The 14,517-nt window shown below is 48.6% G+C and overlaps 1 protein-coding gene across 1 annotated transcript in view; it reads left to right on the top strand.

The window, feature by feature from the left end:
* Positions 1–1,100: 1,100 nt before the first annotated feature.
* Positions 1,101–14,517, top strand: part of NALF2 (NALCN channel auxiliary factor 2) — a 35,256-nt gene continuing 21,839 nt past the window's right edge. The window contains exon 1 of the mRNA XM_007958721.1: positions 1,101–1,949. Coding sequence (XP_007956912.1) covers positions 1,101–1,949 — 849 coding nt within the window. The remainder of the gene's footprint in view (positions 1,950–14,517) is intronic.

The raw sequence follows: 14,517 nt of genomic DNA, 5'->3' as shown, positions 1-14,517 counted from the left end.
TGTGTGTGTGTGTGTGTGTATGAGAGAGAGAGAGAGCCAGAGAGAGGGAGAGAGCCAGAGAGCCCGAGAGAGCCAGAGAGCGAGAGCGAGTGAGCGAGAGCGAGAGTGAGGGAGAGAAACCTCCGGCGCAGGCGCAGTCGGGGCTCCAGTCCCGCTCCCTCCTCCTTTCAGTGCCTGTTTCTCCGCCCCGCTCACCCCCAAACACACTCGCACTGGGGCTCTCAAGGTGTTCTCTGTACATCGAAAGATGGCGACAGACTGAGGGGCATGGCCAGTGGGAGCTGCCGGTCCGTGCCGCTCAGCGGCAGTCACAACGGTGCGAAAGAAAAGCGGAAGCGAGAGGCGCACTAAGTAAAGCCCGGCGTCCACGTCCGGCGCCTTTGGCGCTGCCGGGAACCAGGTGGCCCGCCTGAACCTGAACTCCCGGAGCAGCCGGCTCAGGAAGGGAGCAGAGCCTGCCCCAACTGGCCCCAGCGCACTGCCGAAGCGCGAGACAAACCCTAGGGGCTGGGCAGCGGACCGGACGACCAGCCTAGGAAGGCGCGAGCGAGTCAGGGGGCAACGTGGAGCGGGTAGCAAGCGGGCGGACGGGCGGGAGAGGAGCGGCGCGAAGCGAGCAAGCGGAGCGGAGCGCAGAGGCCGGGCCCGCACGGCGGCGCAGAGGGGCGCAGAGCAGCGCCGAGTCAGCCGAGATGGCCCGAGCAGAGTGCGAGCATGGCAGCTGCCGGGGCGGAGTGAGTGGCTAGGAGCCTAGAGGAGCTGAGGGGCCCGACACTATGAGGAGTGCTGCGCCGCAGCCGCCACCGCCCCAGTGCCCTGCACCGCCCCCCGCTGGGACGCCGGGCAGCGCCTAGCGGGCGGGGCGGCAGCGCCTGGGCTGCAAGCGAGAGAACGCAGGAGGGGCGTGAGGACCGGACGAGGTCGCCCTGCGACTCCAGCCTGAGCGGGACCCTGGGCCGGCCTGCCTGCCTTACCATGCAGCCCCCGAGGTAGAGCCTGGACGGCGCCAAGGAGCGCAGAGCGGCGCGCAGCTTGCACGCCGGAGACGGCCGTCCGGCCTCGCGCCTGCCTGCCGCCTCCAGCCCGGATCCCCCTGAAATATGTTCAGGGGCGCTTGGATGTGGCCCGGGAAAGACGCCGCCGCGCTGACTATCTGCTGCTGCTGCTGGGCTCCCAGGCCGAGTGACAAACCTTGCGCCGACTCCGAACGCGCGCAGCGATGGCGACTGTCCCTAGCGTCCCTGCTCTTCTTCACCGTGCTGCTCGCTGACCATTTGTGGCTATGCGCGGGGGCCCGGCCCCGGGCCAGGGAGCTGAGCAGCGCCATGCAGCCGCCCTGGGGGGCCGGCCGTGAGCGGGAGCCAGTGCCTCCTCGCGCTGTGCTGCCTTTGCCACCGCCTGGTGAGCCCAGCGCGCCCCCGGGTACCTGCAGCCCCCGATACAGCAACCTGACCAAAGCCGCCCCCGCCGCCGACAGCGGGCCGGACTGCGGCGGCGTTTCTGAGCCCATGGGGCTGGACGCAGCTTGCACCAAATTGCAATCTTTGCAGAGACTTTTCGAACCAAGTACCCCAGCCCCCCTTCTGCGGCCCCCTGACTCTCCTTCTCATGCCCCGGCCGAGTTCCCCTCCGCCCAAAAAAACTTGCTCAGAGGCCACTTTCGGAACTTCACTCTCTCCTTTTGCGACACCTACACTGTCTGGGATTTGCTGCTGGGCATGGACCGCCCAGACAGCCTGGACTGCAGCCTGGACACCCTGCTGGGGGACCTGCTAGCGGTGGTGGCCAGTCCGGGCTCTGGGGCCTGGGAGGCGTGTAGCAACTGTATCGAGGCGTACCAACGGCTGGACCGACATGCTCAGGAAAAATATGACGAGTTTGACCTCGTGCTGCATAAATACTTACAAGCAGAAGAATACTCAATTCGGTCCTGCATGAAAGGTTGTAAGGTAGGAACTGGCGTCCGCGGCCTCAGCGACTGCCTCGGCAGCGGCAGCAGTGACAGTGGGACTGGGAGAAAAAAGGTGGCTTCTTCCTCTACCAACCCCCCACCCCACACCCGCGGTTCTCAGTGCAGCACTACGAGCGACACCCAGGGACCTTCCCCAGAGAAGGGGCCTCAGGGATTCAGGTCAGGTAACCACCTGACCAACTTCTGTTAATTCCAGGTTTGGGCACCTTGGAGCTGGGGCTTCCTGGCGCCCTGCCCCCGCATGTGAGGAGGGAGGGATCTCAGCCTGGGGTTGGCAAGGGGGTAGAAAGAGGGATTGTACTTCCCCAGCTTCCCTTCTTAACCAGTTGTGCCCCTTTCCTTTCCTGAGCTGGAATTGAGAGCCCTGTAGGGGCCAAGGGACTGGCTGGTGCAGGAGGGAAGGCCAATGGCAGAGAGAATATTTGACAACTTAACACTCACTGAGTTGGTCCCTGCCAATGAGGGGTGAGAGGAGGGGCATTCCTGTTGGTGGGGAAGACCACACTGTTGACCTTACATGACCTGAGATTGACTGGCCAAAGCCAGGGCAGGCAGAGCCCTGGAGTGCTGGTCTCTTCCCAAGGAGGGGGACTGCTGACTCCTCTCTCCTGACAAAGAAGAAGCTGGGGACAAGGGGCACAGTGGCTTGTGGGAGAGCCACTGAAGGATGCATTAAAAATCTCCCTCCCCAGTGTATTCCCAGTGCCCTGGGTTGGCAGTGGAGGGAAAGCTGGCTTTCTGGATGCTGGGAACAGGCATCCAGAGGAGAAGAGAGGCAGCTGCAGAAAGGCCTGCCTAGGGCACAGCTGAGTGTTGAGAAACTTCCTGACCCTCAGCTGGGTATTCTGGACAGTAGGTGAATGGGGGTTGGGGTCATTTGGGATGTGGTGCTACTGCCCTGTTTTTCCAACAGGGCCATGTTGCTTGCCTTGGCAGGAAAGAGAACAGCAAGGTCAAAAGGTCAAGTGACAGGAGACCAGGTGGGGCAGTGGCCTTACACATCCTTGAGCTGAGAGCTGAGGATTTGAGAGGAAGACAGTTGCTTCCAAGCCTTGCTCATTTCCATCCAAAGCTTTGGGGAAGGGCAGAAACAACACAACCCTGTGGGCTTCTGTAGGGCCTCCATGCTCTTGGTTAGCCCCTAGGGATTTGAGACAGGGCATTGGGGAGAAAAGGGTAGCTCCTTGCTCCTGACTTCACTTTCCCCCTTTCCTTTTTCTGTGCTTGTAACCTAGCAGTCTCCCTCCCGCCTCCGTCAGCCTCAGCTGACTCACTACCTCACTCTCACTACCAAATGAGATATTCCATTTCTTAAAGGTGTACAGACAGACAGACACACACACACACATTGCCATACACCACCACCTCCCCCAAGGGAAAGTGACACAGACATACAGAAGTCAGCACATCCACAAACAGTGCCATAGAGGCAGATACCATGTCACACGTACATACATCTCTTCATGGTGTTACAGGCATGCAGACAGAAGTACTGTCACATGAAGAAAGACACATTTTGTCATATAGAGATAGAGGTACACACTCTTGATGTCAGTCCCAGACACGTACATCCAATAAGGGCAGAGTGACATAGTCCACTACCAGATGGAACAAAGGATGTTTGTCTTTCGTGACCCTCCCTTCAGCCCCATGGTCCTGATTAGGTTGTTTTCTCAATCACCAGGATGAATGAGAAATCACACCACAACTTTCCTGTGGGGTTTGCTTCGTGTTATTTATATTCAGCTCCAAGATCTGATCCTCCACTAAAGAACAATCCCTCACATGGACTGTTTTGCCAAGCAGTTAGATGCAGGAGAAAGATAACTGATCTCTGAGAGTCAGGAATCCTTTTTTACCTCTACCACTTGTTAGCAGTGTGACCTTGGGCAAGTCACTTCACTTCTTTATGCTTTTGTTTCCTCATTTGTAAAACAGGGACAATCATCCTTGCTCTGCTCACATCCTGGAACTTGTGAGATTCAAATGAGAAAAGGTAGTTGATAGTATTTTGTAATAATAAAATAGCACCTGACATTGATGAAATATTTTATGGTTTTCAATCCCTTTCATACACATTTTGAGATCACAACTGCCTTAGACTGTTGGTAATGCTAGCACCATTTCCTTGGGCTGCCCAGGAAGCATGTGACTAAAACATGCAGGACAGGTCCTGATGTGCAGGAGGGGTCAGGCGATTTGCCCCAAGGTCACTCAGCTCATGAGCAGGAGAGCCAGAACTCAAATCCATATGTTCTGGAACTAAGCCCATGCTTTTACCATGGCCTCACATCAAGTTCTCAATGGCCAGAGCTCTCCTTCCTCTCCTTTGTCTCCTAGTCTCTCTCAAGAGAATTCTTCATGCTTTCTTGCTGTCTGCTGTTCCAGGAGAAGGGCAGTACCAGCTCCACAGCTCTCTTTCTGTCTTTCCCACTCCTGTGCTCTCTTCCTTAACTGAGGTCCAGATCCACAGGGCTCTCAAACACAGTTATATTACAGGCCATTACAGGAAAAGGAAGTCATGCTCTTCTCCATCCTGTAGCCCCTTCTTTCTTCAGTTCCTCATCTCACCTTTCTCCCAGGCCCTGTTCCTTCTTTGCCCACTCCTGAGCCTGCCTCTGGACTCTAAGCCCTCCTGTCCAGCCTCTGCCCCAGATGGGATCCTTTGGAGATGAAGCCCATATTCGGAGCTTCTCCTGAGTGGAGATCCCGTAGCCACAGGCCAGGATGAGGAAGTTTCCTCTACTTCTAGCTTAGAATCTCTGCTCCAGGGCCAAGTAATCCTTTCTTTTGGGGTACCTGTCCTGCGTGCCTCAGCCACATTTTTCCTGGGCAGCCCGAGAAAACTTGCTCTCTTCCTTTGCAATGTCTGTCCCTGTTCTGGGCCATGCAGGGCCCCACGAATCATACCTGTCCTCACTGCTGGCTGTGACACCTCCCAATTTAGTACCAGCTGCAACATTTCCTTAATGTGCGACTGACTTCCTCTCGCACAGAATGGCAATGTTAACTTAGGCAGGCCCAATGCCCATCCCCACCCTGGCCTCTCACAACCCCTGGAGAAGAGGAATGGTCCTCTGTCCTCCATTATTGCCCACGTCGACACTGTGTCCCTCCTGGCCCTGCCTAAGATTACTGGGCAACCCTCTCACTGTTGGATCATTGTGGTTTCTCCCCCATAGATCTCCATCCTCCCAGTCCTCTGTGTCTTGATTCTGATTGCCTCTTTCCCCCCCTTCTGCCTCTTTCCTGCTCTAAATTCAGAACATTCAGACTGGGGAAAGTGGTGGAGATGGGAACAAAACCTTAATCTCTTCTCTCACAGCTCTTGATCCAGGAAGAGATAGAGGCCCAAGGGAAGAACAGTTCTCAACTCTTCTTCCAGCATAGGGTCTCATCAATAGAAATTAATGTTCAGGAAGGATGTGACAGTTCTACTCTATTCTGTACTAGTCCAAACCCAAACAGCACACTGTATGTTTGGTATTTGGTTCTGGGTCTCACATTGACTAGATTGGGGAGGAAGCTGGAATCCACTTCACAGGAGAGATAGTTGAAGGAGGAGGAGCTGTTTATTACAAAAAAGAGGAGACTTGGGAGGATGTGGTCTTTGACTTCAGACCTCAGGAGAATGGTCATGTTGCAAAAGAAGAGGCATATCCTGCTTGGCTCCAGAGGGACTTCAGAGTCAGAAAATCCTGGATTCATACCCAAGTATTTTATTTATTACTTGTGTGACCTTGAGCTAGGGACTCCAACTCTCTGAGCTCCATTTTTATCATCTGTAAAATGGGGCTAATTCATTGTAACATCGCTGTGCAGTCATTATTAATGAGCTATCTGCCCAATACCTAGATCTAGCACATCAGAGTCGCTCAGTTAATAGTTATGTCCTGCCCCCTCTTTCAAAGAGGGATCAGATTGCCTCAGGAGGAGGTGTGTTCCTTCTTGTCCTAGGAAATGTCCGGGCTAATAATGGGCAGACCCTTAGTAGAAATACTGTAGAGGTGACTTTAACACCAGATTAAAGGAGGAATTGGACCACATGGCCTTTGTGGTCTATTTCAGCCCAGAATTTAGGCCTATAAACAGAGCCTGCTCCCTGAACAGCAGCATTGGATGGGGAAGGCTGAGAAAGTTTGGGCCCAACACCCACACATTAGGGAGGGGTCTGCATTATGCCAGAGCCAGCGCCTTGCTGTCTGCCCGTACCCACTGGGGCCCTGCTCTTCCTCCACTTAGGCTGGCAGCTGTTTCTGCCTCACTGCCTTCCTCTCTCCTCCCACCTGCCATAGCTTTCCTGCCAAGCAGGACTCCTTAGCTGAAGCTGGCTATGAGGGGTGCTGAGAGCAAGGAGCGCAGGGCACTGGGTATAGGGCAGGAGCCCCAAGTTGGCTAGTGGCCCCTGTTGCCACCCAGGCTCAAAGACAGAGAACAGTACCCCATAGGCAGCTTCCTTGACCCAGGATCCTTGTAATTAAAGAAGATGCCCTGGTTCCTTTTTAGGGGTGGGGGAGACAGTAAATAAATGGCTTTCTGGGAACCATGGCATGTCCTCCCCTAGGGGAAGGGCCTCCAAATCCACAGAAGCTCATCTCATCATCACCAAGGACTGTGAGAATAGGGTTCTGGTAAGTATAAGGAGGGAGCTCTGGTAGCATAGTGGCTAAGACACTTGCCTGCTAATCAGACGGCTGGCGGTTCAAACCCACCAGCCACTCCTCGGAAGGAAGGTTGGGCAATCCTACTTCCGTAGTGATACTGCCTCGGAAACCCAAGGAGGGGTCGCTATGAATCGGGTTTGACTCGACGGCACATAACAACAACAACAACAAAGTATAAGGAATGAGAGACCTTGAAGCAGGGACAAAGGATATATCCGGTGAAGCATAGGAGTGGGGAAATGTCCTCATAGTGCCCCCAAACACCTCCTAACTCCCTCATGATAAATCTTATTCAACCTACCCCCACCTTTACCCTCATATTCCTCCCATATTTTAGGCCACATCCAGTGCCCCCCATCCATATACCAACAGCCCTATAACATTCCCAGTTTTCTACTGGTGGTCACCCTAGACCACATTCCACAATTCATTCTAATCTTTATTCCTAATCTACACTTCTTCCAACCCTCATTTCCCTTAGCAGTTAGCTCCACCCCCACTCAACTCTCATCCTAGATCTGGTATTACACCTTGCCAAAACCACACCCAAACCTCCTCCTACCCCAAATCCATGCCCTACTTTCCACATTCCCTCCCTTTCCAAACCTCATCCTTTCTCACTACACACCCCGTCCCCTATTCCACTCCCCTACCTCTTCACCCACACATCCTTTTTGTCTCTTTCCCCTCATCTTTGCCAATCTTTATCCCATTCTTCATATCCCTCCCATTCCCATTCCCACATCTCACCCCAGGTCTTTCTCTCATTGCAAAACATCACCCACTCTCCACTTCCCATTGCCACTCCCTCAGACAACTGACTCCTTCTCATCCCACAATTATCCCCATTCTACCTCTCAACCCATCCCCTTTATCTACTCTTTTCCCCATACTTCACATACTCTTTCATCTACCTATCCCCTTATTCCCACTCCTCATTCCTGTTTGCCCTAGCTTTTCTCCCTATTCCTCACTCCCCCTCCCTTCTGACAGCCCACACCTTTTCCTATCTCACTTCACTCCCTTTCTCCCATTTCTCAGCCCATACCCCTCTAGCCCTTTCCCTACACTCCTTACCACTTTCATCCTATTTATTTTACCCATCCCTTCCCATCCCTACCCACTTCACACCCTGCTCCTCTCTAACAGTTGGACCCCTCCCATCTCACATCCCACTTCACTCTTCTCACCTCTCACACTCCACCCAACACTTACCCCATAACCTACACCCATCTCTGGGCTCCTTCCCATTTATCCCCATGGCACTGCACCTCTTTCCCAAAACACCTCAATGCCTCCTCATGCCTCACATTCCTTGAACCCCAGTCACACTTAACCTCTCTTATTCCCTACTGTTTCTCCTTTCACTTTCATCTTCTGGTCATCTCTTCCTGTGCCCTTTTCCCTTATCTCCCCCTTTCCCTGTCTCAGCCCTCTTTCTCCTCTCTCCCTTCTCACCTTCACCCTCACAGTGGACATATGCATGTGTGCATGCACACACACTCAGACACATAGACAAATACTCTCAGACACACTTTCCCCAGTCATCTTCATGGCTATTTCCCATCCTTCCCACAGGCTGGTGCTTGACTACTACAGTCACCATAGCAACGGGAACCTCCAGGAAGGATACACTGGTGTCTCCTGAAGGTGGGGGTGGGGGGACTTTGGTGGAGGAAGGGAGCCCAGCAGCCTCCTACCCGATATCATAGTCTCTCTGCAAGAGTCTGCTGAACAAGGTGGAGGTGGGGATTGATAGTGAGAGACAGTGGGAGGGAAGGGGAGACAGTGGGTGAGGTAAGATGAAAGGAGGGTCAAGAATCTCAGAACACAGCATAAGCATGACAGGGTGCTTCTAAGCCAGTGAATGTGTGTGGGTACCTCTCCGAGGAGTCCGCACCTCAGGAAAAGCATACATCCATACTTCTGTGTGTGTGTGTGTGTGTGTGTGTATCTGTGTGGTGGGGCATGTAGGCCAATACCTCAGGCTAGGGGGTAGATGTTTTCCCTAGACAAACTTCTCCCTGAGGGCAGTTCTTTTGTGCTCTCATCCCCCTAGGCTCTTTACCTGCTGTGTGCACATGCAGACTGGGCGTCAAACATACCATCTTCATCTCATCTCTCAGCCACATGCAGAATCCAGCTGCAGTTCCAAGAAAGCCACAGCTGCTGCTCCCAACTCTCCCCCTGCCAGTCCTTGCAGTTGGCTCTGTGGTCAGTCGAGCCCCAACCACCTAGACCAGCAGTGCATGAGGATGTTTGCTAAAAAGCCAGGGGCAGCTTGGCTTCTGGGTCTGGACAAATCTGGGCCCCAGAAGCATCATTCTCCAATGCTGACCTCTAGGGAATGAGTATGTTTGTGTTCCTGTGGTTACAGGCCCACAGACCAGAATGTTTGCAGGTGGTCAGGGATAGTGGATAAGCATTTTCTCCATGGACACAAGAGGAGGTTCAGGAAAGCCTGAATGTTTGAGACCTGAACAAGTAGATGCTTAGAGGGGTGAGCTGAGAGTAGTCCTAGGGAGAGGGGTTACTGCAGAGTGATAGGGACTGCCAGGACTGAAGCTCTGACTCAAATGGATTCTGGAGAAAGGAGCTGGAGGCTGAGCCACAAGTCTCCAAGCCAGAAGACAAGGTAGGCTGTCTCCAAGAAGAAAGGGAAAACAAAACTGCAAGTTTTTGCATACCTAGGAGAATCCAGGGGCTTTATATATATCCTATCACCCTATGAGGAGGTGCTATTTTTGTCCCATTTTACACATGAGACAACTGAGGCTGAGCAAAGGGAAGTGACTGCCACGTAGCAGAAAGGAGAGCTAGGATTCAGACCTATATGATTCCAGAGCATCTGTCCCTTCCCCAGTACACAGATGTATAAAAAAAAATGTTAATAATCTCCTCCAGGTATTGAAGGCTAGGGTGAGAGACTGGACTTACTAGAGGGGAGATCTAACAGAGCCTACTGCCAGCTTGTAGGGGCCACTTGGAGTGGTTAAGACCCAATGTGGACACCTACCAATATCTTCTTGGTTCAGCATCTCAGTCTCTTGCCCTTGAGATCCAGTGATAATCACCAGTATCCTCCTAGGATATCAATAGGTATTTACTCCTTCCTTCATCTGTGAGCTTCTACAAAGGATATAGGAGGAGCTTGCCTCCTCTTGCCTTCCTCCATTCTGGAGGTTAGGTATCCCTGTTATATGCTCACATAACAACAACAACAACAACAAATCTGAGCATAGAAGAATCTGCCTGGGCAAGAGGCCTAGTGCAGACCTGAGCCTGGCCTAGCACATTGTGATAGACCTAAAAGTGTAAACAAATGCAGTGAGATCTTGTCACCCCAGAGCCTGCTGAGGCCTAACCTAGGATTGAGAGTCCTAGCTCCTATGGCAAGGTTTAGGTGAGCCCCTGTCCCTGAACTGTTTGGCTTCTCTTGGAGGAGAAAGTTTAGTGGTTCTGGGCATTGTCGATGTCTCCTGCCTTTGGTTTTAGACAGATAGCATGGCTGCCTGGCTGATCTATGAAAGATAAGGATGTCTAGTGTTGAACTCAAAATGTCCAAACAAGTTAATCCTTCAGAATTGTTACAGACTTGGAATCTTTTAAAAATATTTTTTTTTCCAATTACCAAAAAAAAAAAAAAGTTTCTGAGAAATGTTAAAAAAAAAGAAATATAACAGGAAACAAAAGTTCCAGAGATACTTCTTAACATTATAGTGTATTTTCCTCTATATGGTTTTCTGTGACTATATACTTTTACATAGTTGAAAGTACAGTATTATCGTGCTATTTTTAACTTACTGTTACACTGAGTATATTGCCACGTAATTAGATGTTCATAAACATCACTCTTGATGAATGTGCAGTATTCTATCACATGAATATAATCAGTTTTAACTAATCTCCTATTGTTAGATATTTACATTACTTCCAACTTTTTACCATTATAAATAATGCTGTGATGAATATCTTTGTTTATAAGTCTTTGTCAAATCTATGATTCTTTTTTTCTAATACTGTCTTGATCTTTTTTCCTTATTTTTCTACTTGACTGAGTTTTTTTTTTTTTTTTTTTTAATATACAAGAGATTTATTGGGGGAAATGTCTGTGAAAGAAAAATAAAGGAGCAGAAGAAGATGGGCAGAGTCTTCAAACAGTGATGCAGGTATGAATCTGTGAAGAGAGAATGAAGGAAGGAGGATTGGGTAGGAAATCTCTGATGGCAACTCCTTCATAAGGATGTTTTGGCCAGGCCAATGGGGAATCTCTGATCCAAAGTCACCCATTAAAAGCATTCCAAGTCTTGAAGGAATGGGCCTGCATTGGTTCCCTGAGTGATTCTAACACTATGATGGATCCCTAAGGGCATCTGCTGGGCTGTAGGTCAGTTATGCTCCCTGCAGAGGATCTGAGTGCTGTTTTTTCTTGGCCACAACAGCTCATCTATTGAGTTTTGTAATGTGTTGTTTTCAATTTGGTTCCGTATAGATCCACAAGTTTTTGTTTTCCATTCTGGTTATTTTTGCTTCATCATTTTATGCTCTGTTTTATAGATGTTATCATTGAGACTTCTTGGCATATCTATTTTTAAATCTTGACCAGATTGTCCCAATTACTTTTATTTCATTGAGAGTATATTTGGATTGTTAACATTGTTGTTCATTTTACTGAGTTTTTAAAATCACCAAATAATGCACGCTTATTGTACCAAATCTAACAATGTTGTTGTTGTTATGTGCCATCGAGTCAGACCTGACTCATAGTGACCCCTCCTTGGGGTTCCAAGGTATTATCACTATGGAAGTAGATTGCCCAACCTTCCTTCAGAGGAGTGGCTGGTGGGTTTGAACCACCAGCCTTCTGGTTAGCAGTCAAATGCCTTAGGCACTGTGCTACCAGGGCTCCTAATCTAACAATACAGAGGTAAGAAAACATTAATAATCTCTCTATTCCCTTCTCCCTCCCAGGTTACTGCCCTGAGGTCACTAATGTTGATGTGAACAATTTGGTGGTTATCTTTCCACCTCTTCTCTTGTTGTGTCATTGTTGTTGTTATGTGCCATTGAGTCTGAGTTGAGTCTGAGTCAAGTTGGACGGACCGACTCATAGCGACCCCTCCTTGGGTTTCCAAGGTGGTATCACTATGGAAGTAGATTGCCCAACGTTCCTTCCAAGGAGTGGCTGGTGGGTTTGAACCGCCAGCCTTCTGGTTAGCAGTCAAGTGCCTTAGGCACTGTGCTACCAGAGCTCCCAACTCTGGGCTTACATAAACATTTCACACAAAATAACTTTTTCTTTCATATGTTAATGTACAAATGGGAGCATATGTTCTGCAGGATGAACTTTTGGAACTACATTCATAGAATCTAAAACTTTTTAAAGTTCTTGATATATATTAACAATTTTTTTTTTTTCTAGAAGGATCATTACAGTTTACACCTCTGCCAAAATATAAGGCTGCCGATTTTAACACACCTTTCCAGCATTGGGCTTTATCATATTTTTAACATTTTACCAATTTAGTAGTTGAAAAATGGCATAGTGTTGGCTTTTAATTTGCATTCTTTAGGTTAAACATTTTTGTTATAGACCATTTGTATTGTCTGTTTTATGAATTGTCTGTTCATGTCCTATGTTTTTTTTTTTTTTTAGTATGTACTCTGTTAAATGTTTTCATGATATTTTAACCCTTTTCTGATCACATTTATGGCAGATTTTTTTTTTTCATTAAATCACTGAGCTGAAAGGAAGAAATGGGGAAGAAAGGAACTACCTCAGGCACTTTATATACATTACACAAAACAAAAACCATTGGCATTGAATGATTCTGACTCATAACGACTTTGCAGAACATAGTAGAATTGGCCATAGAGTTCCCAAGGTTGTAAATCTTTACTGAAGTAGACTACCACATCTTTCTCCCATGGAGCAGCTGATAGGTTTGAACTGTCAGTCTTTCAGTTAGCAACCTAACACTTAATCACTATGCCACCAGGGCTACTTTACATACATTAATCTTTATTAATTCTTATTAATAACCCCATTTTACAGAGGAGAAGACATACTCAGAGAGGTTATGTGACTAACTCAGGGCCACCTAGGTAGTAAGAGTTGGAGCTGGGATTTGAATCCAGGTCAAATCCAGGGACTTGAATGGCAGCAGACAATGGTACTACCCAATCTGTACTAATATAATTATACTATAGGTAAAACTTTGTGCTAGTTACTTTACAGACATCATTTACAGAAATGTAAGGGTAAGTATTTTTATTATCTCAGTTTTGTAGATGAGGAAGTTACTTCCCTGAGGTTTTATATATGATACAAGCAAATCTGGAATTTGACCTAAGGCCTGTCTGAATTTAAAGATGTTTGACCCTGTCTTCCCACCATACATGCTACCCTCTCTGGGAACCATCTTTCTGGTTCCAAATTGTGGCCAAGGAAGGGGAAGTACTTTACTCACAGTCACAGAACAAATTAGTAGCCCACTCCCTGCCTCTGTACAGGCAATTTACCAGTAGTGTATTACCCAATAAGCAAGGTAAGCACAGGCTTACTTGTGCTTACTCACTAATCTGTAGTGAACCATTTCACATTTTTTTTCACCATATCAAAAATTCTGCTTCTAGGTATGGCTGGCATCTATCTCTCTCCCAACCCTGCAGCACCTTCCTACAGAATCAAAGCCTCTTCAGATTTACAATTCCTGATGGGGACAGAGTACCCAGTAAGGAAAATAAGCAAAGATGGGGTGAAACCTGTGTGAAATTGTTCACCACAGATTAGTAAGTAAGCCCATGCTTACCTTGCTTATTGAGTAATCCACCCCTGCAATTTACCTAAGGTCACACATCTAGTTAGTAGCAGAGCCAGAATCTCAACCCAACTCTAACTCCTCATCTAGCTGGAACAAAGGCTTCATGATTAAGAGCGTTTGTGGAGTAAAATGGGGAGAAGGAACAATTACACAGAGTACATAGCTGCCTTGTGAGCTTTCAGAAAGAATGAACTCTGGCATCGGAATCTTCCAGGGCAAGGCTGTTCCAGAACCCCCTAGATGTTAGGAACTAAATGGAACAGGATTACTTGTGTTAAGGCAATAAAACATTTCTATTAGAGACAGAGCAGATCTGTCTTGGAAGAAGTGCAGCTAGAATGCTCCTTGGAAGTGAGAATGACCAGACTTCATCTTACTGACCTTGGTCATGTTGTCAGAAGGAACCGGTCTCTGGAGAAAGATACCATGTTTGGTAAAGTGAAGGGTCAGAGAAAAAAGGGAAGACTCTCAATGAGATGGGTCAACACAGTGGCTGTTTCGTTCTGTTGTACATAGGGTCACTATGAGTCAGAATCAACTTGAGGGCACCTAACAATAACAACATGAGAGACAGCTGCCCTCCCTTCACTAATTGCCAAAGATTAGAGCAGGAATAGTAAGCCTCAAGCTCTAGGTAGAAACTGGTGTGTTTAGAAGAAGCAAAGCAATGGTCACCTCCTTTCAATATTCCATCTCCCAAGTTGTGTGTGTGTGTGTTTAAAAGAAAGACGGAAAAAAATGTTTTGATGGGAGAATGGAAATTATCATTTGTAGCCCTACCTAAATGTTCTTCCCATAACACCCAGTTTAAAAAAAAAAAAGCCTTATCCATATGGGGAGTGGGGTGAATAGACTTATTTCAGAACGGCACTTCTTTGTCTGGTTCCTGTTTGCAAGGGGAATGGTTTGCAAGGATGCCCTCTATCACCACTTCTATTCAACTTTATGTTGGAAGTCCTAGCCAGAGCAATAAGGCAAGAAAGGGTAATCAAAGGCATCCAAATTGGCAAAGAAGAAGTGAAACTATCCCTATTTGCTGATGATATGATCCTATACA

Source organism: Orycteropus afer, unplaced genomic scaffold (genome assembly GCF_000298275.1).
Source record: "Orycteropus afer afer isolate SDZICR_OR568_19922 unplaced genomic scaffold, OryAfe1.0 scaffold01096, whole genome shotgun sequence".
NCBI lineage: Eukaryota > Metazoa > Chordata > Mammalia > Tubulidentata > Orycteropodidae > Orycteropus > Orycteropus afer.
This window is presented reverse-complemented; position numbering and strand designations above follow the sequence as displayed.